Genomic DNA, 26,595 nt, shown 5'->3' on the forward strand with positions numbered 1-26,595 from the left:
AACGAGATGTGAGGAGTCTGCAGGGCAAAAATAGAATATTCTACTTTTTATGTCCTCAAAATTTAGTGGCTAAGTTCACAGCGAGTGCCACCGCAGAGTGGTGTAACTCTGGTCTATGCGGTTTGTGCACAGCAGATTGGGCTGTAGATTCAGTAAATAAAATAAAAAAAATCGGAATATGCTGCTAAATCTGTCCTGTCTAGCAAAAACAAGGATTTCATCCCAGCACTCAAACATGTGGTTGTCTCTAATTATGTTTTTGACCAAAATTACAAAGACACTGCATAATAGGCTACTTTGATTTGATCTTAAAGCAGTCCCATGTGTTCTATCCTTTCTTATCCTTGGACACACTTTGGGTTCCACACCTTTACAATTGAATGGGTTTCTTTAGAATCTGCCTCTACAAAGATCAGTTTTGATCGACAGACGTGGAGGGAGAATGATATTTTGCTTACCTCATTCACTATAGACAAGCAAAATATTGGACCCAACCCTAAGATTGATGAAGTGCAGTTTAACTACATCCGCAATACAAAACATTGTTAAATAATAGCTTGCATAGCAGTGGTCAATCTAAACATTGAGCAGAAATTTTCATCTAGCCCTTGCCTTTCATTAATGTGCTCAAGTGTACCTAATGAAGCATACTGTTAGTGGTATATGAATATCATTTTAAATGTTCGTGTTGAAATTAATAATGAAGACGATAAAGGTGACTCAGGCATACGCCATGATGATAATTTCTCAGACCATCAACCAGTATTCTCCTCTGCTGCTTGCACTGCATTTGAACCGCAGATTTATTTGGACCCCTCACCATAGTCAGGTGTGTGTAGCAGCACCCTGCTGTCTGTCATCTCAACATTTCGCTTCCTTCCTTCTTCTTCCCCAGGCTAGATAAAATGCTAATTGGCAATCTACACTCCACCAGTTTCTTTGAGTGCAAAGTAAAACACACACAAGACTAGCTCCATATGTTGCTTATGTTCACAGAGCCATACATTAAATAACAGAAATATATAGCAGAAGGGAACGTTGACGGGAAAGATTCCGCTTTTTAGACGAGTAACAAATGGTGATGTGACTATACTAATGAGAATTGTTCTGAATATTCTATCCTACCTGGAAATTTCCAATGTAGTCATTCTCCTTGTCTCCTGCTGCACCCTCCTTCAAGGCGATGAGAGTGAAACCTCTGAAGTAGGAGGGGTTGGTTGCAAACAGAGTCACTGGATGGAGGTGAATAAAATGAGAAAGTGAGATAAAGTTTGAGCCAGATGCCACAGCCGTCAGAACATAATCTCCCTGCGCTGTGTCGACATTCCATTCTTTCCTTGCAAATAAGTTTCAGATTTCTAGATGTGCAAGATTAATCATATTGATGAAACCAAAGTTTCGGTATGTAATATGAAATGTGTCATGACTATCAAAATAAACAGCAATTCAATGGAACAAAAGAAGCAGCATGACTCAACCGCAATACGCTGTAAGCTTTGTTGAACTTCAGTCAATATACGTACTTAAAATTTCAAACATGGATGTGAAAACTACATTGAGAAAAACAGGGAGGAGTAGCGTGAGAACCGAAAAGGAACAAGAACATCGTCAAAGTCGAAAGTTCAAAACCTGTCACAAACTGCTCAAGATGCTCTGTTTAAAAAATAATAATAATAATCATTACCACTGTCCGATGAAAACTATGAAAATACAAATTTTCTCTCCAGGTAAAATACATCAATAAATAATTAGGAAATATGGGTATACATTATAACACTACCAATACGAAATTTAAAACCGCTAGACAAAAGTCAGTTTGTTTCGAAGCACTCCTGAGGTGCCACACCTTTGGTCATTGTCAATTTTGGGCCGTCTCTTCCCCCTTGTACGAATTATACAGTTAAAGTTAAAGTCCCAATGATCGTCACACACACATCTGAAATTTGTCCTCTGCATTTAACCCATCCCCATGTGATTTTGATCCATCCCCTGGGGGAGAGGGGAGCAGTGAGCAGCAGCGGTGCCGCGCTCGGGAATCATTTGGTGATCTAACCCCCCAATTCCAACCCTTAATGCTGAGTGCCAAGCAGGGAGGCAATGGGTCCCATTTTTATAGTCTTTGGTATGACCCGGCCAGGGTTTGAACCCACAACCTTCCAGTCTCAGGGCGGACACTCTACCACTAGGTCACTGAGCTGGTATAGAGGAAGGAAGGAAGGAAGGAAGGAAGGAAGGAAGGAAGGAAGGAAGGAAGGAAGGAAGGAAGGAAGGAAGGAAGGAAGGAAGGAAGGAAGGAAGGAAGGAAGGAAGGAAGGAAGGAAGGAAGGAAGGAAGGAAGGAAGGAAGGAAGGAAGGAAGGAAGGAAGGAAGGAAGGAAGGAAGGAAGGAAGGAAGGAAGGAAGGAAGGAAGGAAGGAAGGAAGGAAGGAAGGAAGGAAGGAAGGAAGGAAGGAAGGAAGGAAGGAAGGAAGGAAGGAAGGAAAAGAAAGTTTTTCAAAGGAATCATGGTGATAAATTAAACCTTGATGTAGTCTTTAGCTCCGTGCATTTTTTATTATTTACTTATTTTGCTTTAATTTCCTTTTCGTGACATAACATTTAAATTTGCTTTAGTATTTAATCTTACAGGGACTAAAAACACAACCATAAAACAAGCGTGCAAAACAGTACGTAGTGATATTAGAGGTGATGACCCACGCTAACCTCTGTAGGTGCTCCCTGGTTGGTAGCTCTCGGGGTCTCCCTCCACGCGAAGCCTAAACTCGCTGTTGGCGTCCCTCCTGGCGCTCTGAGCCCGCAAGATGCGGTGGCAATAGCCGTCCGATTTAGCGCCTGTGTCAGAGGGCTCCTCCGTGGACATGAACGCGTTGCACGCCGCTGTGGAGATCAGGCACAGCAGGAGCATGGCGCGCGAATGCAACCTGCGCGATACCATCCTAAAATCTTGGAGAACTTGCAGGAGTGGAAAAAAAAACTTCCAACAAAGACCCGTTTCTGCACAAAAATGTAAGCAAAGTGATGTCTGCTAGGAGGATGAATCCATTCTTGCTTTTGGCAGAAGGCAAGGACCGGACGGGTGCGACGATGTGCACTCTCCGAAGGAGTTGCGCGCACTGGATGCGTCTGGCAAGGGTGGAAAGAGGATAGCTGGGGTCCGTGGAATGGCCGAGCGTGGAATGAATGTTGCGCGGCTGTCTCCACGACCACAGCTTGTCCTGTTGTCCAACCAACCGGCAAAGTCAAACATTCCTATATAGAAGGCAATGCGTTTGACATATGTGTGTCAGTCTGGCCACACGCAAGTGGGGCGCACAAAGTAGCCATAATTCTTTCTTAAGAGTTGCAAGTAGCCAAATTAATTGTCATCTCTATAAAAGAAATTATCGATTGACACGCTATATAAAACCTAATAAAAATTATATAGAGAAATTATCTAATCTATCTATCTATCTATCTATCTATCTATCTATCTATCTATCTATCTATCTATCTATCTATCTATCTATCTATCTATCTATCTATCTATCTATCTATCTATCTATCTATCTATCTATCTATCTATCTATCTATCTATCTATCTATCTATCTATCTGTCTGTCTGTCTGTCTGTCTGTCTGTCTGTCTGTCTGTCTGTCTGTCTGTCTGTCTGTCTGTCTGTCTGTCTGTCTGTCTGTCTGTCTGTCTGTCTGTCTGTCTGTCTGTCTCTGTCCATCATATATGGTCAAATATATATTTATATACGTAGTCATAATCATTCGCAATGATTTGTATAGCCACGAAAAAAAGATTACACAAGATGTGGCATACTGTGCAGAAGTAATCCCCTACGATTCATCGCTAGCTTTGGAAGGTGGACTACATGTTATCCTTGGTGACATTTTCTGCACCCCTGCAGTTTATTCCGGACTTGAAGAGGGTCAGTGGGTGTGGAATGAGAATACAGCCCGATCTTGGTGTGCTTTGATAAATGGAGAGCGTGCGCACGCTTTTATTATACTGCTGAATTGATGGAGAGATGTTGGAAAAGGGTATTGATAATAGAACACTATACCAGCAGGTGTCAGGAAAGCATTTTGTCGTGTAGCCCACGCTGAACTAATATTTTTCTACACCTTCAGGTTATTTCCTGGTGTTGTAAGAATAGAAGAATAGAATAGAATACAGTGTGTTGTCTTTGAATATAAATGAATATAGTACAGTACAGTATATTGTCTTTGAAAGCAATTCATTTGGTCGTACCAAAGGAGAAACTTTAGAATGTCAACACGTGATTGTGTATTTATTTTTTCGTGGGTGAATAATATGATTGCCTAATATAGTGCCTAATATGTTGTAAGAACTCGTTTTCAGATTCATAAGAGGTTCCCAAGTCCAAAATATGCACATAAGTGCTTGAGTTCAAGCAGCTATGATCCGTCATAATGTCAAAAGCTAATTTTGAGTGGGCCATTTAGTCTTGAACAGCTCCAGGGGACCGCCTGAGATGTGGCCACGCTGTCAATGTAGTGTGTCGGAGCTGTCTTTATGCACTTTTGTGGACCACAGCAGAGCTGAAAATAGCCTTCACTTTTGGCTGACCTTTTTCTGGAAGAAAATAGGATGACACAAAAATGCATTGCCTTAATGTGAAAAAGTTTGGGTCTGACTGTATTGATGATAAAAAAAAAGGGGAACAAAGTGAAAAAAGCCTCATTAAATCATTAGAATTTACACTGTGTTGAATGAAAAGCAAAATGTTCGCTTCAACTGTATTTGATCGTCAGATTCTATATTTTTACAATCTTAAAATCTAAGTCATTTTGTGTTTTGACATTTCCTTAAAGCCTGCGGAACAATTTGTAAAGACATAAATCATGTAAACATTGTTTTAATGAATCACAGACAGCATCAATTCCAAATTTCTCTTAGCAACTTCAAAGAACTTTCTTTTTAAAGCAAATGCTCATGAATAAAATTGCAATCCTTTGGGTCTTGACAGCAATTATTACTAGAAAACATGGTTTGTTTTTGAGAGAAATAGAGGTCAAAAGGAAAAATCAAATTGGGCCCAAATTGAATCATAGTAAAGCTGGAGAGAGCGCTGATTAAGCAAGCGAGCCACCCTGCTGCAGATTCATTAAGGCTGAATTAAACCTGTATAGGTACAGGATAAGAATTACAATAATAGGTGATCTAATATGAGATTATTCACCGATGCCTTGAAAGCACACTGACAGTTATCCATTATTTATATCAGCCTGCTCAATACAATACACCTCGTCCGGTCCAGCATGACAATGACGTATGCTAATCCATGATAACACAGCGCCATAAAGCCGCCATGGACAATTTTGTTGCGACTCAATCATTGCCTGCATGAATTCCCGGCAAATTATGAAATATTATGAAAAGAGCTGCTGTTGATCTTCATGACAAATAATGACCACTAGAGCAAGAAAAGGACAACCATTATTCACAGAAGATCAACCTAGGTATGAATTAACTGTAATATAATTTTAAAAATATATACCGTGATTTTCGGACTATAAGTCGCGTTTTATTTCATAGTTTGGGGGGGGGGGTTGGGCGACTTATACTCAGGAGCGACTTATATACATATATATGTTTTTTTTTCACTTTTTTGGGCATTTTATGGCTGGTGCGATTTATACTCCGGTGCGACTTATAGTCCGAAAATTACGGTACATGGAAACTCTTGTTCAAACACAATGTTTTTAGTAATGCAGTTGATTTTCTTTTTTTTTAATTTTGTTTCATAGTCAAACTAATTTAACTGTACCATGCATTGTAAACATCGTGAAGCACTAAAATTGATGGCTGGAGTTCATCCTTGAGATAATAACTGAGGTCAAATTTCATGTTCTGTAAAGCATGATGGACCGGTTTTCTACTTTTGCGACATAATTTTCTGAAATCATTTTGGGTCTTTGAAGGAATGTGGCTGTTTCTTTCTTACTCTTGCTTACCAATTCTGTCACCTTTTTTTTTTACAACTTTAGCAGGGAAACATTTGAAAGACATTCAACGGAATCAATAAACTTGTTTGAATTCAGATCAATACTCCACAACAGCAATTTCAAGCACTGTTCACAAGGTACATTATTACATCGGTCTCTCGGGAATCTCTTAAAAAGTTGAAACACAAATAGGCCACACTATGTCTATGTTTGTACAAATGTTGATCTTTATTTCAAATGTCGGAAGCGTTTCAATTTTTGTGATTGAGGCCAAGGGTGATTTGATGTCTTTATGAAAAGAAATAAAGCTAACATTCAGGACAGTATATCAATATAGTGAAATTTCCGTTTCAGGAAAGTGTCAGGTGATGAAAGACTCTCTGCTTGGGGTTATAAGAAAAGGGATGGCCATTTTGTGCAGCTTAGAAACAGCTCGTACAAAAGAAACAACAGGAAGCAGAGCCAAATGGCTGAAATTAAGCGATTGTGGTCCTTTTTAAGAATGACCAGGTTTGTTAGGATAAAAATTGAACTCATCGGAGGCCACCCTAAAACCTGCAGTGCATGAAATATTGGCCCTGTAATTTGAGAAAACACTGTTGCAGTAAAATCTCAGGGTGTTTAATTCAAGTATTCACCAATGCTTGTAAAACTGGATTTTATTTGTGCCATTTGTTATCTTGGATATTTATTTGGTGTTCCATTGCGTACAACTACTTTTTATACATCAGAATCACATGAATTCTTAAGACCTTTGTACGTAGTTTAATTAAGAAGATGAACATCCTGACATTTATAACTTTAATCTTGACTTGATCCCATACCCATCACTATCCAAAATATAGATTTAAATCAGTGCTTTAAACAATACTTGAAAGTTGAAACTCTGCCATTATACTGTGCCCTTATATTCTGCAAATTATGACCATGTTAGCTCATGCTTGTGAAGGCAGACATTTAGTTTTAATCCGTTCCGCATAGGTGGGACACCATGTCTGTATAAACGTGAAGGCCAAGACATCCCGCTGTGTGTTTTGTTTAAATGTCACCTTAACATCCATGCTACCTTTTGCCATAAGTGCTTTCACATTCTCTGACAGACCGATTAAAAAAGCCTCTCAAAGTCTCTCAATGGAACGCATCAAATTGCAGCGAGAACTTACGGTGTTATTCCGGCGGTCAACGGTTCAAAGGTCTGATATATTCCACTTGTTCATGATGACTCAAGTTACGGGCGTTTAGAGGAGGGGTTTAACCTTTTGCAGCTGACCTTTAGCAAGGGAACGCCACACATTAAATTCAGATGCTTTTGTGTGTGTACGTATTTTTTAAATATAAGGCCTGAGAGCAGAGGAGGTCCTGCATGTCGCATCTGATTGCAAGCGCCGCTGCTAACAATGTCACAATAACTTAATTCAAAGCCCCCCACGCTCCACCAAGATTGTAAAATAAAATGAGTTTTCCCGCACACAACATCAAAAACAAAGAAAAAGGGTACATTGAAAGGGACAACTAGCATAATAAGAAACAGTTCTCTCTAAATTGTTGTGATGCTGTTGAATACAAATCGCATAGTTATTGGGAGGTGCTACCATATATGTTCGATTTAAATATTTGTATAAATGTAAAACACGAAACGTCAAAATCTTGCACACAATTATTGAGGGAAGCTCTCAACAAGTCAAAATGCCTGTCACATACATTTCATTATAACACCTGAAAACTATTTGAATTTGTGGGGGGAGATGGAGTAATATGTCTGCTGGGTTTATGGTAATATTTATGTCAAGTGTAAATTTTCTTGGATGCAACATTGTTCCATCTAAAATGCAGGTCTTAAGTAAAAACAAATAATAATAATAATCGGTCGATATAAGATATGCACTGTCAAAAACATAAATTCAAAATGTGTTTACAACCACCTTCAGGCAAGAAATATATTTCACTCCAATATGTAGTTCCTTTTACATAATGTCGGGGTAGCTCGTACTGTCACAGATTATTCCAACATTAAACTATTCTCCCCTTTATTTGTTGTGTTGAAAATCTTGCCTGGGGCATTTCGTGTGTCATGTAGATGTCCGTTTAGTTTCTCCCAGTGGTGTGTTGAATGCCTGTTTGATTCGTCATTTATGTCCTTAAGAAATCCCTGATAATTCTGACAATTTGTGGCAAACCAAAGTGCATAACAGATAAGCACAGTAAACTTTCTTTGCATATGGTCAGTAAGACTTCGAAAGTCCTGGAGGCTTGAATACAAATCACACTCAATTTTTTGTGTCATTAGTTTGAACTGAACTGAGCATCCTGGCAGGGGAGACGGTTCACTTTGCAGAGACGGGTCACTGTGTAGGCTGTGGACTAAAACATAGACACAATGATGTGAGATGGCAGCAATGTAGATTCCGTAGCTCTCCCCTGAGGGATTTTTTTCGTACATAATATAACATTTTATCGCTGTGACCAAGTTCATAACGTTTTCATGATGTCTAAAACGAAAAAATATTTCGCACCTTAAATTTAAGTCAAAATTACGCACGTGATCTGTAGAAAAAAAGGGAATATCAATAAATATAACCTAATCCATCCAGAATCATTTAAAGCCTAAACAAATTTTTGATAATTGTGTTCCGCTTTATTCTGATAACAAATACAAAAGGTTTGTTATTTCCGCCGCTAAAAGTGCGACAGGAGGGAGGTGTGCCGGATGCTGAACTAAAAGTGTATGTGGGGTTGAGTGAACCCCCTGAGACTAGAGGACTGAAGCTCTGTGGGGGAGCATTACTGATGGCATATAGCTGGAAACTTCCAGGGATCAGAAAAGTCTGCAGTACATTACAGGAGCTATATTTCCCAAAATGTTACCATCTATGCGTGCTTGAGCTTTTGTGTGTTGCTTAGAAACATACCAGCATCTATTTTAGCGCAGATGTTTGATGTGGATTTCGATTGCTGGCTGACTCCCACTGGTGCTCGCTACACTCGAGAGCATCGGGCACGACTGAGCGCATCAAACTTTGATGACAGTAAAGACTGATGCTTGTACATGTCTGACTCACAATGAAAACTTAACAAAAATAGCAGCCCAGGTGCTGTATTAACCCTAACAAGACTAGGTTGCTTTCATTAACTGCCATAATAAAACATCCCTCGGAAAAATACATTTTTAAAATCACGCCCCCCCCAAGAAATGGACCATAAATTAATAGTTTATAATATTGATACAAACCTGACAAACCTTGGTGATAATCTGCCGCAAAGTGTGTGGTTAATTTTGTCAACAATAAAATGAGCTATTAACTGTAGTATTAAACTGGTTAATTGTGGAACAGTGTTTTTATCTCACTGATGTGAATGAATGTCCAGTGGAGCTGCAAAGAGCTTCATTAGTGCAGAGAAAAGATCCAAGTTCACAGATAAAAGGGCCGATAGAAAAGTCATCAGCTTCCTAACAGAACACTGCTTTCACGTCACACTACTTCAATCAGCTCGAAACAACTTTGATTTTGTTTCAGTAATTTCCTTCATTTACATCCTAGTGAGCTAGAAGAAACAATGTTTGAGTCTTGCAGGCATCTGTGCAGTGAAACAGTGAGCAAGAAAAAATGCTAGAAGAAAAGAAATCATCTTGCAGTAAATATGTTTTTTGTTCACAATCTATCTTGCTCACAATTCACACTAGTCCAGCCTCATGACAGCTAGTAAAACATTGATTATTGTCAGCTAATAACAAATGGGTATTACTTTCTTGAAGCATAATATGCTCGTCATCACTCTGTTATTCCGTCGGTTATGATACCTGTCAGTTTGCAAGATGGTCACGTCCGACAGTATTCACCATTATGCAGCTTTACAAATGTAATACAATAAAAATAGGCCCTAGGATACATCCTTGGGGTACTTCTGCCTTAAAATGATGGAGTGAAATAATTAGTAATACCTATGTGATTAGATTGACAGACAAAGAAATACGGGCAGGCAAACAATCTCAATTATCTGATTCCAAGCACCATCTGTCCATTTCTCCATTTTACACTCACTGGAGAAAGTACTAAAAGAACATTTTAATCTTTACACTTTCACAGTGTGAGGGCACAAAGCTTGATAAATCCCATGGAAAGTCGCTATTAATTACGTCAATTTTCCATGTCGCTCTCTCACTCATTGTCCTTCCAATAATGAATCTCATCACATCAGTGCTGACAAAATCGCTCCCCATCAAACCGGAGCTACGGTCCTTTGATAACACCCAATGTCATTTTCTACCCTAATGAGGTGCACTTATCTCCGAGTCATGCGATATTGAATCATGTTTTACAAGGTGACACGATGCAACACAAAATTGGGCTAACATATTCAAAATGGTCTGTATGGAAAAATATTAAATGTACCGTATCTAGAAAAGGCTATGATGAATTTATACTTTCTTGGTCTAAAGTGTGGCTAGACCTATTTTTAAAAAGTACCTGATCCCAATGTATGTGATAAACCATATTCATTTCATGGAGTGATCATTAACAACGGAATATTTCTTTATTAGATACATTTAATCATTTTTGATAGTTCATGATTGTCCTTTGTTTATGTAATTACCTCACAATTTTTGTGGCCTGGTAACGTTCGAGAAAACAATCAAGAGAGAAAAGACAGCACTTATCCAAAGTTACTATGTCCCTGGGATCACCTTGGATAATCCAAATGCCTGTTCTTGAACGTTAAACAGCAAGACTTCATTTGCAATGGGTTTTTTTTTCTCCTCTCTTTCAATCTAGCATGTGGCAGCAACCGTGACGCCATGAAACAATCAATAGCCTCTTTGCTGTTGAGGTGAGTCCATTAATGAGATGCATGAGAAGACTCAGTTTTCAGAACTTGACTTTGAGGATTTAGACACATTTTGTAATAAACACATAAATGGACGTTCTTCATTCAGCAATAAATAGTTAATAGGTGGCTTGATATGTATAGAAAAGAAACAAAAATGCAGCTTGGACCAAATTGGTTTTTACAGAAATGTCAATACAGTATTCAAGAAAAGCATTCAGGGCAGCCTAAAAAACTTAAATGAGCACCCCATGGGTTCCGTGGGCATGCGTGGCATCCTAGTAAGACCTGGGCACTGGTCACCCCCGTGGGCAGGAAATGCACAATAACTAACGTCAAAAATGCTACAGTGTTTTTTCACGCGTGTTTTCCAAGACACACCGTTGTGCGATTCTTGTTGTGGGGCCACTCTCTAATTGCTTAACACAGGCTTTGTGATTATATCTTCCAGGACTAACACTCAAATCCTTTACAGTTATTGGCATTGCACAGTCACTGCCACCACACACCGGTAGCACTCTCACTGCTCTTGCCCTGTGCTGCCTTGTTGTATTGACTTCTTGCCACATCTCTTGCTCATCATCTTGGCAGTTCTTGTATAGATAAAACAATACTCCTTCGTCATGTTATTGTTGTCGTATTTTATTGTTACAAGAGATTCAAGATCAAACTTTACTAAATTGATAAGCAAGGCTACAGGAAAGAGAAAAAACGAAACTGGTAAACATGGCTACAGGAAAATAAATTCAAATTTTGAACAAATACGTGGTCCCTGGGCAGCCCAGAACAGACTGCATTGGAGCTTGGAGCAGGAGGGTCCTCGAGTGCCACGTTCTTGCATGTTTTATTCTGAATCATTCCCAAATGGATGGTGACATACAAAAATAGACTTCTAATTCTTTATGGGTAGACTTGTGAAATAAACATAGCCATATTTCATAGCTCTACTATTGAGCATGCTGTTTGCATCCAAATAATGAACGTCATCAAAAACACAAGCCATTAAAATAGTTCACCACCCATGAACAAGACATCAATGAATCAAAGGAATTAACATGAAAAGGTCATGCAAGATCTGTTTTTGGATTACCTTCAGTGGTGGTACTCGAGTATGTTTGGAGTGCTAAGTGGCCATTATAGAGCCTGTTTGGAGGAAAACTGTGGTGGTCCTGCTGGGTTTGCTGGAGGCAGCGCTTTTTCAAACAACAGGGGGCTTGTGAGACAGTTCATACCCTAAAACATCTATCACTATTAAAAGAGAATCGTGACGGGAAAAAAGCTTCCTCGGTCCATCCGTATCTTTAAATATCCCCTTAGTAGATACTCTTGGCGAATTGACGAATGGAAGAAAAACTAGGCTCTGGGAATAAAATAAATAATCACTATTAAAATACCAATCTCAGTTTTGTTTGTTATTGTTTTATAGTGCTTTAGTGGAAAAAAGGGTGTCTATTTTGTCTATTGGTCACCTGAATGGTGTGAGACTTAAATGTTGTACATAGGCTGAGATCAACCGGAGTCAAATTCCTTGTTTGGCATGCACAAACTAGGCCAATAAAGCTGATTCTGATTCTGGTCATTCAAGATCAGTCAAAATGCTCTAAAGTGGCTTGCAAGCTGAGCTAATGTGAAAAACAGCAGGCAGTGAATGATTTAATGACTGACCGAGCAATTACTATGCCTAACCCTGATCGACACCGTTTTTACACCATTTTAGTTTCTCCACACTAATAGATGAAGCATTGTAAACTTTTAAGAAGGTGTCTGGGAATTAGAAATGACCCCTCACAAGTCCCATCCTGAAATTGCAGACCATGTCAAGGTGGATGCAGATAGATTCTTGCAACAAAGAAGACGACCTCATTCCCCCACCCACCTCTAAGATACTAAATTAGATTCATGAGAAAATGAGCAGAGAAGATGGAGTAATTTATTTTCCACCTGTTCCATACTAACTAGGCGAGGTAATGTATGCCTCAGGTTAATTTGTAGAGCGCTACAGGTAGTATGCCAATCAACCAGTGACCTTGACAGCTTTTAGAATGGACCGTGAGGTTTGTTCAATCACTTCCATATTAGAAAATACACCCTTAAAAAGAAAAAACCTGGGTCGGTCCAATTTTTAACCCAGCAGTTTTAAGGGTGTAATATCAGGTTCCAAATTGCTGCAACACAATTAAAAATAGATGATTATGTTTCATCCCTCTCATAAGATATATGAAAGTATATAGAATCCCAACGGTGCAAAGTGAGTGATTATACAATGCCTAAAAAAGACCACGGGTCAAAATGGTGCCTGTCCTTATATGCGGGCATAAATTCAAGACTGCATTTGACTGATCATTGAAAAATCCATTTGGAAGGCTAAAATGATTTATGGAAATGTGGATGCAAAATAAAACTGGAAATTAAATCGAAAAAAAGTACAACTTTGCCTTTTAAATATTGTCCAACCAAACATCCCTGTTACATCAAATAAACAATCAGGTGACCTTCTAATTGTCCGTGTGCCTCACAAGCAGATGCTTATCCAGTCTCTGAGTGGGACTTGAAAAATATTACATTGTCACTCGATATTGAGGAGCAGCACATAAAATGTCAGCATCCTGAGCTTTACAAGGACACGGCAGTGTCCTCCATTCTTTTGATAAAACTGTATACGGTGCAATCTCGAGCCATATCTGCATCGGCCTCGTCTTTGGACTATTCAGCATGGTTAGTTTGTTTGAGTGTTAGATATGGGCTTGTCAGCATACACCAGCAAGATGGGTGGTGTGATACAGCTGCAATTTCCAAGCTGCAGACTCTCTGGAAATTAGAACTCACCCCCTCCCCAATGGCAGGAGGCCACCTATTGTACGAATCATTGCTGTGAGTGGTGAGCTGCACAAAGAGGGAATGAATTTATTCAGCTAGAAAAAAAAAAAAGCACACACATGGTGAGAAGCTGATGTTTTTTCAAAAGTCGAGAGAAATGGAAATGGATGCATTTATGTGAGATTAAGATGGTGGGCTCTTAAGATCCCATTTAGATAAAAGGAATATATAAAATAAAGAAGGGGAAGCAGCCGTGCGTGGAAACATTAGTTTGAGAGCTTGGGAAACTGATCATTTGCAAACATCCATATTAGAATTGGTCACTTGAAAACTGACAGCCAGGTTTCATTTGCAAGTTGGCACGTGGCCATGTTGGACAGGACGTTCTATACGTGTGCTCGTTTTGTAGTCTTGGCAATGTCCTTGGTCATTACCACTAGATGAAGTAAAACGGAACATATAAAAGGGTGGCTCAAAAAGCATCTGATTTGTATGGAACAAAACCAACACAAAATCGCAAATGAATTTCTTTTGTAGTATCAAATCATTTCAAAAGCAGAATGTGTGCTCCTGTCACAATTTAGACACACGCGTTGCCAGCTGCCAGGGATTCGACAACTGGACTGCAAGTTCAATTATATGGTCTTTTTGAATTCACGAGTTAATTATGGGGCTTCGTGGACATAAGCAGACTCAAAATGCTACCAGAGCCAAGTTGAAATCAAGCAGGAGTGGTAATTTGCAAAACTGCATTTCCATAAAAGAATGGAGGGTTGTATCTTTTTGGCTGCTTGTCACTCTAATTTTGCCCATGTACATCATCGTTGGAGTCCTGCAACATAAAGTCAAAGCCCCTCGAGTTTGTTAAACTAGTGGGCCATTACAGACAAAAATATGTCTTATATAAAATCAAACAGAGTAAGTTCAATGAACACAGGGGCCGGTGTGATATTACAGTATAGTATAATAAACTTTTTAAAAATAAATTCCAACAGAGGTCAAGTGAAAGCCAAAGTTGAAAAGCTTACTTGAGAGAACTGGGACCACGGGAAATATATCAGCTGTGGACATTGGGTCAAAGTTCATTAAATATGCTGCTCCTCTTGTGATGAAGCTTTGTTCCAGCTGAGGAATTTTTGTCTATTGCCGCACTAAGTCAGTGTAGTGGAAGGAGTCAGAGGGCCAGAAGCACAAAGTCAAAGTCACCCTTGGCACAATAGACAGATTGAGTCACTTTGTGTACCAATGTCAACCATTCCAAGGCTTACCTTGGCAGTAACTTTTTTTTTTATACATAAAACAAGACATAAGCAACTGATGTATTGTTTGACATGAGAAATGCCCAATGACAGTATGAACAATGATGTGTGATGGTCCATGTATGTCATCCAGAAAGGTATTCAACAGGAAAGGACTTCAACAGAAACTCAATCCGCAATACAAGAATAAACCAAGAATACTTGATGACCGAAGTAACAATTCTAGACCGCGGCTTTTTCTACTGCCCAAAACATGTAACGGTCCAAGGAAAGAGGATATTTTGTTGCATTTAATTCCAAAGTAAGGCAAAATGGAGCCAAAGCTTTTATTTTTCAGAAAAAAAAAATCAACGTGCATGCTTGCCGAATATTTGTAAAAGCCCATTCCGCTTTTATCATATAACACACAGTCACCCTTGATTACATTAGCATATAAAAAGGCACACCTTTGTGGCAACCGAACCTCTCAGAACCAAAATGCACACGGTGACCCTTGTTCAGGAGGAAAACAAATATTAATTTAAATCAGACTACCGTTTCGTTAGGACATTAGGAGACGGGATTGGCTGCTAGGTGTAATTCTGATGTTTATGAAGCAATCACCCAATCTGGGATTGTTTCGAAATTCCATTTGAACCCTAAGTACTCAGTAGCGAGAAAACAAATGGAAAACAGCAAATAATATCCTCCACCGTTTCTTCCATAAGTCTCCTCACTTATGGAAGTGGACATCCCAATGTGTGATTTACACTGCAGTGGCTGAGACCCATTAACGATGACATAACATACCCTCCATCCAGGAAGTGATTTACGTGTTCAATAAGCCCGGCTAGCTTTCATTTGCGTCTTGCTCTCATTTCACTCCCTTATTCCTGACAGCAGCAGTAAGAAAAGCCAAAGCGTGAAGAGTGGAATCTGTCCAGTGTGTTGCCAGCGGTGCTGCAGTACACTGAATGAGTTTCATCAAATATACATAATTAAACTTTATTTCTTCAGAAGGTAATGCTATACTGTGATGCTTTGACTTATGAGGTTTAATTTGTTCAGTGATCATGCTCGTAACTCAAAACACTCAACTCAGTCACCCCTTGAAAAACCCCGGGAAAAGTGGGAAAATACAAAATCTTCAACTTCAAATTATATCATTTCAAATTATATATATAAATTATGTTCAAATTCATGGGTGCCGAACTGCGAATATGTATATGTGGTAGTTTTAAGTTTTAATATCACCACTAGATGTCAAACATGTAGTCTTAGGTATTCTGTGTTTATGATAAGTGGTTTCTTTTCCGTGTGGATGCTACATCCGAAAACAGCTTGTTCACCAAATGCAACTATAAAGAGAACAGCAAAGTGCGGAGGTAGAGTGAAAGCACCAAGAGATATCTTATTAAACGTACACTAAATGTCGATAAAACCTGATCTTACTGTAACTAGGTCAGTGAAGCGGAGTGATCATTTTTTTGAGGAGGAGGACAACTTTTGTGGACTGGAGAATTATATGATGCGCCAGCCAGTGTAGGCAGAGAAACGATCAATAAAATTACATGAAGAATCAGGCTAAGGCACATACACAAAACAGAGCAAAAGAACAAAAAAAAACCTAAAAGTCTGAACTGAAAGTCAGACTTGAAGAAAGTTTCATCTGTTGAATGTTCACATCTGAATCATCTTACCATCTGTAGCTGAGGCACAACATCAGCCAATATATGTGAAATTATCTGTTTGGTGGTGTATTAATGAACCACCCACACATGTTTTTCACAAAGACTGTAAGCTAAAAAGCAATGGCACACCTGGTCATTACAGCTAGCAGAAATAAAAACAGAACAGATAGGAAGGTGGCCCAAGCTAAACCAATGCCCTCCAGCACTATTGGACCGGTGAGACCAATTCCTTTTTATATTGTTGTACATTGAGAACATTTGGGTTTGAGACAAGAGATTGCAGTTTTTATTTTCAGGTATTTCTACCTGGATCTGGTAAAAACTTTATAAGCCGGTGTAGGAATGCGGTCTTGTTAGAGAAGCAAGGAAATGGATTTAAGGGATGGTGTGAGGGGGAATCTTTTGTTGTAGATCATTTGTTTGCTTATAACTGTGTCACTCTCGTGACCCTCAGGCACACCCAAATAAATGTATGAATGTCGCATATTATATACTGTATAGGCTACTCCAAAAACTGATGACTAACAAGTTTTGAAATCAGAGACTATTAAAAACTGTTCAAATTTTTAAAAAGATAAATGGTTATCAAAAAAAAAAAAAAAAAGCCACGTCTCTATTGTTTCAAAGTGAAGACAATTTGCGATTGTAGTAGTGACTCAAAGTCGATGCCCAATTTGTCTTCGAGGGCCAGATATAATTACCCTGCCGGTTAAATTTGGCCCGTGGGCCAGACTTTGATACCCACGGGTTAGTCTGGAAATTATTTTCGCCAGTTTTTAAAGCTCCCAAACTCACTGTTTTGGCAGTGTGCTTCAGGTCATTATCTTGCTGCATGATGGATGTACTCCTAACAGTGTGATTGCATCTTTCTTTAAATTGGCAGACAATGTCTTTCTGTAGACCCCAGAGTTTATTTTGCTGCTGCTGCTATCGTGACGCTCATCAATGAAAATCCATCCCAGAAGAAGCCATGCAAGCACAAGCCCATGACCTCCACTGTTTCACAGATGAGCTTGTGGGCTTCAGTGTTTGGTTTCCTTCCAAGGCTTTAACTTCACCATCACTTTAGTAAAGGTGAATCTTTTTCTCATCTTGAACACCTTCCACATCAAATTCATTCAACCATGCCTTAATGGCCTTTGCTTTAGTGCACTGGGGAAGATGAAACAGCTTTCCTCAAACTGTTCCCATAAAGTTGGATGCAGAGAGCTGTCCTAGCTTTCTTATTAAGAGTTGAGATGCCACTCTAATCTTGTTCTTACTGAGTATATTAAAACTTTTTTCAACCCATAGGGAAATGATGAAAAGAAACACCAGATCACTTGAGTGTTTAGTGAGTCCACCTCTGACACAGTTTAATACCAAGGATTTGTTTCATGAATTACATCAAACCCCAGCCTTTAAAGCTTGACCTCAATCACAATACATTTACACAATTATGTGAAAATTTAAGACTGCTCCAGATGATCATAAAGACTAAAATATTTTTTTTACAATGACCACCCATCTGCAATCTATTGTTTTAACTTGACCTGTCCTTGCGCTCCGCATTGTGCTAAATCTTTAAAGCTCTACGCTGATGTCTGCTCGAATGTCTGTGATAATTACTTTAAGTGGCTTTTATTAAAGATAATTGGCCTTCAGAGCAAGACCATATCCAATTACAGTGCGCTACCTGGGAGGTAAAAAGACACCATGGGAACAATGTCTGTGAGTTCAAGTTAGAGTCATCATAAAGAAAATGGATACATGTGTCAAGTCATAACATCCCACTGGAATGTCATTAATAATAAAATACCGTTTTTTTTTCATGTATAATGCGCCCCCATGTATAATACGCACCCTAAAAATGGCATGTTGATGCTGGAAAAAAGCCTGTACCCATGTATAATACGCACCCAAATTTTGACTCATACTTAAGTCCGTAAACGTAAAATTATTAAAGAAAAAAGATCATATTTGGGAACAACCGGATGTTATTCTGCCGGTCAGTATCACTGCGCATGCGCTAGCAAACTCGATAGCGAAGAAATGTTTCGGATTTGTGTAGGGTAAATTGTGACAGCAAACGAGCAGGTGATCGAGCAAGCGTCTGATACGAGAGCATTGTGTTCGTATGGAGCGTGTTTGAAGTGAACAGCAGAGAAGAAAGCGCATATGTAATGGAGGCCTCCGTATCATATCCGGATTAAAAAAATATATAATAATACATTATTTTTATTGTATTTTTTTTGTACCCATGTATAATGCGCACCCCAGATTTTAGGACAATAAATTAGTTAAATTTTGCGCATTATACATGGAAAAAAACGGTACAGAGCATTAGTGGGTACGCAATCATCAATGTGTTAAGATTTAACAAAAGTAGGCTATGCTTTCGACTACCTAAAAGCAGGTTTAAGTTGTGGCGAAGGTGGTGTAATTCAATTTTGGTGGATTTAATGAAGGCAGCTTTTCTTGCATTTAAAGTTCACTTGCACCTAAAAACGCCATGAAAACTCTTATTGTCTGTCCAGTGTTTCACTAGTTAGGTGCTATTTGTAACTGCAATTGAGGCGGGTTGCAATGTATCATGAACATAAACAAATCTAAAACCGGCAAAGAAGAAAAGTAATGTTTTGCCATTTAGTGAAAAAGGGTTCAATTAGTTTCTTTCCTCATCAAGCATGTGTGAATTATTGGGGGGTGAAATATACGATGTTTACGTTATGTTTTGGCAAAGTATTTTTCAAAATGATGGATTTCAATTATACATGATTATAGCGCAAAGCCAAACCGTGTGTGTGGGGACAAAAATTGCTACTAAAATAAAAAAGAGAAAAGAAAAACAAATCACCTCGATTTGAGTGAGGAAAAACATTGGTAAGAGAGTTGATTGATATTGCTTACGGCACGGCACCACTGTTATTCCTGATAAGAAAAAAAGAGGCGTCCAATGAAAGAGAGGTGTTAAAACTAGGGTTGGGGTTTGAAACTAGGGTTAAGGTTTCAAACTTGGGTTAGGTTTTCAAACTAGGGTTAGGGTTTCAGACTAGGGTTTCAAACTAGGGTTAGGTTTTCAAGCTAGGATTTCAAACTAGGGTCAGTTCTCAATAGATTCAAACTAGGGTTTCAAACTAGGGTTAGGGATTCAAACTAGGGTTTCAAACTAGGGTTAGGGTTTCAAACTAGGGTTAGGCTTTCAAACTAGGGTTTCAAACTAGGGTGTGTGTTTCAAACTAGGGTTTAAAACTAGGGTCAGGGCTTAAAACTAGGTTTAAGGATTCAAACTAGGGTTTAAAACTAGGATTAGGGTTTCAAACTTGGTTTTAAAACTAAGGTTAGGGTTTCAAACTAGTGTTTTTAAAGTACAAAACACCCAGTGATGTATTAATGCACAGTGTTAATTGGAACTGAGGCCTTTATTTTATATGAAACAAATAGTCAATGGATGTTGATTGTGCAACATCTGGCACAGTTAATAAAACGTTAATTGTGCAACATTTTTCACTGTTAACTTTGTACTATCGCAATACTGCATGTTCTTAAATGGTCTAATTTCAAACACTATTTTTTTTTCTGTAAGGGCTGAGGATGCACATCATGCTGGTATTGGTTTGTAAGGTGCAATGCTGAATCCTGGTGGACAAATGCTATACTACACGTTCATTGCACACCGCTGATCTGCAAAATAAACATTGTTGCATGATACACATAGACAATGTTGAGAAAATTATACAATATGGCATCAGTATGAGTAAAAATTAATGCAGCATGACTATAACAAAATATGCATAGTACTTTTTCTGATTAGTCACGGATAAATTCCAATCTATGCCAACTGATGATGGGCGGGAGGCAGGGTCAAGGGCGCTGATGACATTTTGGAACTGGTGGGAGGGGAGGGGATGGGGACCATCTCTTAAAGATATATATAGTTTGGAACTCTCCTTCAAAACCCTCGCCCTACTTTAAAACCCTAACATGAGTTTTTTAACCCTAACCCCAGTTTGAAACCCTAACCCTAATTTGAAACCCCACTTTGAAACCCTCACTCCAGTTTGAAATCCTCTTTTAAAACCTTAATCTTAGTGTGAAACCCTAACCCTAGTTTGAAATTCTAGATTGAAACCCTAACCTTAGTGTGAAACCCTAATGCTATTTTGAAACCCTAATTTGAAACTTTAATCCAAGTTTGAAAACCTTCTTCGAAACCCTAACCCTAATTCGGAACCCAACAGGTCTCTTTTTTTACCCACATAAACTGTATTCTTTCCACAGGAGGGAGCAAACGCAATCTCAGTTTGACAAAAAGCAGATAAAGGCTGTGATGTATTTCATTTTCCTCCACCATCATCCATCATCTGGAGGAACCTCCTCGCGATAGAGAAGCCTGTGGAAAGGAAATCACGTCAGTAATGTTACAAATAGTGTTCTACAAATGTAATTTCTCTCAATAGAAGTTGGCATGCTTTCCCACCTGGCTGAGTGACATCTGGTTATAAACTGTGGGAAATGACATTTTCAGGGGGAAAGCAGACACAGACAACGCTGTTATACTGATAGTTAAAAAAGATGTATTAAGTTTAATCACATAGGCTATTAGTGCTTTTGTTGTTTGTCTCTCCCTCCACTCAATGAGCAGAGGAACTCGGTCATGGAAGACAAGGAGACACAATGTTTTCTGATTGTTTTAGCTCATGTTCATTTACATTTTTGTTCTGCCAAAGAGCACGTAAAACCCTTTAGCCATCTTATCGTTTTTCTGCCATGACTCTGCATTCATGATGCACACAAATATCACATTGACTATATGTTGTAAAGTTCAAATCTTAAGTGCTGCTCTGGTTCTTATCAGTGGGAAGTTGAATTTGGAGAGCCGACCAGTTTATTCATTATTTTCTTGAGCAGAATGTTTGACTACGAAACATTTCTTGAGTGAGAGAAAATGATATATTCAACTGTGAATCAGACATTTTAGGCAAATAGCTTTTCAAAAATTGCAGCTTTCTTCTAACCTCACTGGCAATATAGCATGTTACAAGGAGACCGTTTCTAGCACCTGGCTGTTTACACAGTTTCCCTGCTATAAACTTCCATGGACTTATTGGCATCCGCTCTCACTTTACAATCCCCAGACAGCAATTCTGCACTAACAATTGAGTTTAGCATTATCCATGAAGGCTTTTATCCCAAAATAAGATACGAGTGTCTCTTCCAGTCAGATGAATTGCTAACGGTGTTCAGTGAATTAACACATTTTAATCCTCACCAAAGGGTTTTATAGTGGTCCTACCCTGATGATTAAAGACAAAAGCAAACATACTGGAATTGTTTAGTCTGACGAGGCAGCTGGTTATGATAGTGTGATGCTTAAAACAGGGGCGACAACGACATCACCAAATCTGTTTGATGCCAGAAAATGAGATAAAATATCTTCTTACATGCTTGTATTTGCTGCGGTCAACACACAGGCTGTCAGGAATTGTTTGGTAAAAACAATGCTTGATATTGTCCTCCTAATACTGTAGTATGTTCGTACTATAGACATATCTACAATGATATGGGTGCAGTCAATTCGGACATCAATTGGAGGAGGTGTGGTTTTCCTCTCCGAAATAAAACAACAATTGCGTAGCTGCTTTATGCTAGCAGCTGACTGGTGTAAGAAAATAAATCAATCAGTTAATGGATTAACAAGATCTGGTCATTTTACAGTACAAACATCAAAAATCAGTCTGAAAGAGGGCCACTTTCATAAGTCTGTCGTGGGCCAATGCAACATTAACAAGGGAGGGCAGGATCCATACTAGAAGTCAAACATTTCACTCTGCTTCTTTGCCAGCTTGGCCACCTCTTGTCGTATAGCATGTACAAGTGCAGAGGTGGAGAGGTTGCTCAGGGGAACGTTGTCCGTGTCCATCCCCTGCTGTAAGCTTTTCTGGGATGCTGTGCTCTGGGTGGCAGGCTGTTGGTCCAGAGCTTGAGTGTATTGTAGGGGAAGTATGGATGAGCTCCCCTGTGGGTAACGAGGATGAGGAAAAGCCTCCACATAACCCGGCAAAGGAAGCTGGAAAAAAACAAAACAGAAATTGAGTATTGTTGATAATAAAAAGCGAAGCCAAACTTAGTTTATTGTTGAGACACATAAAAGCTTATTACCTCAACCAAGCACAAAATGTTATCATCAGTGCTTAGTCGGTTGTTTTGGCACTGACAAAAAATCATTTGTAAAAGCTCATTTTGGATGCAAGCAGTTTTTCCATTTCCAGATTAAGGTCGTAAGAGACATCAGGGTACTCGGAAATTGCTTTTTCCTAATCATCATTTAATGACAAATTGCTTAATATCTCCCTACAGTGATGCCTTGAGATACGGGTGACTCGACTTAATGGCTTTTTCACAATATGAACCGTCATTTGGCTGATTTTGACCTTTGACTTGCGAGCAATAATTTGAATTCATCATACAAGGACTGTTAAGTAGCAGTGACTCAACGCTCTTCACAACCAGCTAATGTTTGACGGATATAATTAGTGAACAATTTATCAAAAAAGAGTCTTCAAGATGTTTATTGCCACTTTCAGTTAAGGTTACTGTCAAACTAAACGTGAGACAAAGAGAATTACACGACTGTATTAAATTGTTCATGGTGTCATAGCTTAACCTTTAAGTTCATTTGAGTTTAATGCTAACTCTAAATATGATCTGTTTAGCAGAGCTTTAAACTTTTCAGCAATGAATTGAATACAAATGGAGCAGCAACACATGTAGACAGCCAATTTAAGAGTTTAAGATTTAAGTGATTAGTTTTACTTTTATCATCTTGTGAAAAACTACTAACAGTACTCTATTGATGAGCTGTAAAGGGAGTTTATACTTCTCAATTACATTATATCCATTTGTTTGTCTGTCTTATACTGCCCCCAGGTGGCTTAGGTGGGCGCACAAGAAAGAGCAGTATGGCCATTTAAACAATGTGTGTCCTCACTAAGACACACATTACAAATAAACTAATTCAATTAATTAAAATGTCATACAGAGTCTGTCCACTGATGTGGGACATCTTCCGGTTCTGGAGGATAGGACATCCAAGAGGGACTGTGGTAGGAGGTGGGCGAGGCGGAGACAATATAGTCTGAGTAATCCGGCCTGCTTGCTGGGATGGAATAGACGGCTGTTATCGGGTTTCCTGAAGAAAGCATAGGAGAGAGAAAGAATATGGAGAGTGGAGTGGAATGTCGCTTTAGTTCACTTTCCACTCACCTGAGTAGTTGGACACAGGGTGCTCTAAAGTGATGGATGGAAGTGCTGCCCGAGAGCTTGGCCCATATGGGTTGTTGTCATGTGGAGTCTGCGTTTCACTGACAGATGTCTGAGAGCTTCTTCCCTTGGGCCCCAGGTCAGAGATGGAACTGAGTTGGGATTGCAGACGTATACGAAGAATTATACTGAGCAATCACCAATAGAGGGCAGACGCACTCAGTGTGAGTGAGCGATTAGCTCATTAACATTCTCTCTATACCTCACTGCACTAGTTCAATATTAAAATGTATACAGGGCCTGAAATCACACTGGTCACAGTACATTACCTAGAGAATATCAAGTCTCTGCAAATGGATGTGAGGGGGAATTTACGCTGGTTATGCAGCAGACAGCATGTGTACGTTTGAGTGGAACCTAATGAGCATTACCGTCTTAAGGAGGTGCCAGGAGGTGGTCCAGTGCGAGGTGGTAAAGGAGGAGGAGAGCTAATTGCCATTTCAGGCAGCTGGGTGAAGTGAAAGGCCTGCAAGACATCATGAGAAACTCATATCAACATGATATATATTTTTTTGGGGGGGAGCTAAGGGGTGGCAAAACTGTTTATCCATTGCATAAAGGGTTATATTTGTTCACTATTTGTTAGCCCGTCTATGGCTTTGTGCTTTTTTTTTGTTACCATGAAGCTAGTCCAACTTTACCAAGGCAAAGCTATGTGTTTTCAACGCGCATAACTTTTGTTTAGTTTGACAGTAAATGTTAACTGGGCGTGGCAACAAACAGTTTATTGTTTTGAAGTATTGTACTCTATCTGCCAAATTATTGCTGGTTGTTAAGTAAAAGTATAGTTAACTGCCAATTTACAGCGCTCGTATCGCTTAGAGTTACTAATACGTCAAGGTACCATGAGTAGAAAGAAAGGAATAAAGTGCAATGCTTAGGCACATCTTACCCACTATAGAAATTAAGTAGTACAATGCAGGCAAATGACATTACGATTATGATTTTTTTTTCCATATGCTGTGGGCCACTAAAAAACAAAGCGTGGGCCACAAATGGCTCCCAGGCCATACTTTGGATATCACAGCACAATATTATTTTATCATACGTACTGGCTTGGGCAAACTGCACTGGTACACATCTGCTCCGTAAGATGGACTCCACTGCAGTCCTCCACGACCACAGTTTATGGTGCCCGGGGCACTGGTTACCACATCTGTATAGGGAAGGGAAGCTGGAATGCCGCTGTATTGCTCGGGAGGTGGGCGGTGGTGGTGGGAGTGCCTCCCGGATGTTGAGTGCCCCCCCGAGGCCAGGCTGAATGCCTCCTCCAGGAGCAGGTGCATCTGCTGCCGCACTTCATCAATGGATGGCTGTGAGCTCAGGGTAGACGTCTGTGACTGGCCTTTCAGACTGCGGCCGTACACGAAGTCCCTCTGATCCGTTAAATGGTCGACGTTTGTTTCTTCAATCAACTCAGGCTCGGTCTGGAATAAACACGCAGTGTGACGACGTGTGAAAATCAAATCAAATTCAACTATTAATTTACTAAATCGCTAGGTAAGGGTTACGTGAATAAATACTTCATTGTACTATAGATCCAAGAACAACCCTCAGCTTTTCAATCTGGATCCAATGTTATTTTTCTGCTCAATATCAGTCATTGCAATTCTAAACCACTCCATAAGTTTGACAGTTTTCACGTTCAAAACCTTCAAAACCATCGCCCTAGCCTGACTATTTGGTGACAAATGAAAGCGAGTTGAGGCTGCCCTACATCCTGTGCAAATAAAATGTTGCCATGGGATACCCGCCGTAGTGCACCTCATAAATCAGTCCCCGCTGCAACATGATGAGAGAGAAACATCTGCAGTAACGGGGCTTGCAGCCACAATGGCCACATTGTAATCAACAAGCCAGGAAATTTGGCGGGGGGAAGCGTTTGGGGGTGCAGGGCTGTGTAGGTTAAAAAAAAAAAAAAAAGAAAAAAAAAAAGCATGTGAGCGATGACTTTGATACACAGCAAAAGAAAACACAATTTGGAGGTCAGCATTTTTAAATGGTTTTTGGAGCTTTTCTTCTTTAATCCAAGTCTTATTTGTCATAGCTTTGCGGTATAATGCGCAAAATCAGTGTGAATGGAAGACAGTAAAATGAATCATATAGTACGTACACTTTGATATGAATAGCACTGTACCTCCCTTTTGCTTTATCACACTATTAAGTAAGCTTATGTCATAGCATATTTAGATTCCAAAGCTGAACAAAATGCAAAGAGGGTGGAAAGGTAGAGGGAAGCAATGGTACTTAAGTCACTGATATGACTGCTTATGATTTACAAAAGAACAGCTCACAGTAAAAACACCACGGGAAGAGTCTGCCCTATTACACGAGGGAGCTAGGAACCATAATTGAACCATAAAAGATGGCAGCACGGAGCAGTCAGACGGATATGCATTATATATCAAGACCTTATAAATGTTCATGTGGCATTATAAATATTATAAATGAATCAACTGTCTTATAGCAGCTTGTTGGTGCACACAGTGACCACATCTGAGTACGGCGGAGTACTGAGTTCTAGCTTGTAGTATTTAATAGGCCAAGAAGATACAGATTTAGCAGTAGCACAAACATGTCATGTCTTTAAAGCTTTGGTTTGGGGTTTTTTTCCCCACGCATGTAACTGGATTAAAAAAAAAAAAGGGTAACAATTTAAGCCAATTACAAAAACAGTATGATAACAAATACAGTACTGTATGTAGTTTGCATGCTTGAAGAGTCTAAATTACTCATAGGAGTGAATGGGAGTGTTATTTTGTATGGC

The 26,595-nt window shown here is 39.3% G+C and overlaps 2 protein-coding genes across 3 annotated transcripts in view; both read right to left on the reverse strand.

Annotated features, from left to right (window-relative positions):
- The window catches only part of spon1a (spondin 1a), a 40,278-nt gene extending 37,178 nt beyond the window's left edge, over positions 1–3,100 (reverse strand). For both annotated transcript variants that reach the window (XM_061276600.1, XM_061276599.1), the window contains exons 1-2: positions 2,703–3,100; positions 1,126–1,232 (exon numbers count right to left, since the gene is read on the reverse strand). In XM_061276600.1, coding sequence (XP_061132584.1) covers positions 1,126–1,232; positions 2,703–2,934 — 339 coding nt within the window. In that variant the 5' untranslated portion in view covers positions 2,935–3,100. The remainder of the gene's footprint in view (positions 1–1,125; positions 1,233–2,702) is intronic.
- A 19,022-nt stretch (positions 3,101–22,122) lies between these two features.
- kiaa1549lb (KIAA1549-like b) overlaps positions 22,123–26,595 on the reverse strand; it is a 36,810-nt gene continuing 32,337 nt past the window's right edge. Inside the window, exons 18-22 of the mRNA XM_061277093.1 lie at positions 24,881–25,255; positions 24,200–24,294; positions 23,772–23,920; positions 23,546–23,697; positions 22,123–22,575 (exon numbers count right to left, since the gene is read on the reverse strand). Of these exons, the coding sequence (XP_061133077.1) occupies positions 22,315–22,575; positions 23,546–23,697; positions 23,772–23,920; positions 24,200–24,294; positions 24,881–25,255 (1,032 nt within the window). The 3' untranslated portion in view covers positions 22,123–22,314. The remainder of the gene's footprint in view (positions 22,576–23,545; positions 23,698–23,771; positions 23,921–24,199; positions 24,295–24,880; positions 25,256–26,595) is intronic.

This window comes from Syngnathus typhle, linkage group LG4 (assembly GCF_033458585.1).
Source record: "Syngnathus typhle isolate RoL2023-S1 ecotype Sweden linkage group LG4, RoL_Styp_1.0, whole genome shotgun sequence".
NCBI classification, from domain to species: domain Eukaryota; kingdom Metazoa; phylum Chordata; class Actinopteri; order Syngnathiformes; family Syngnathidae; genus Syngnathus; species Syngnathus typhle.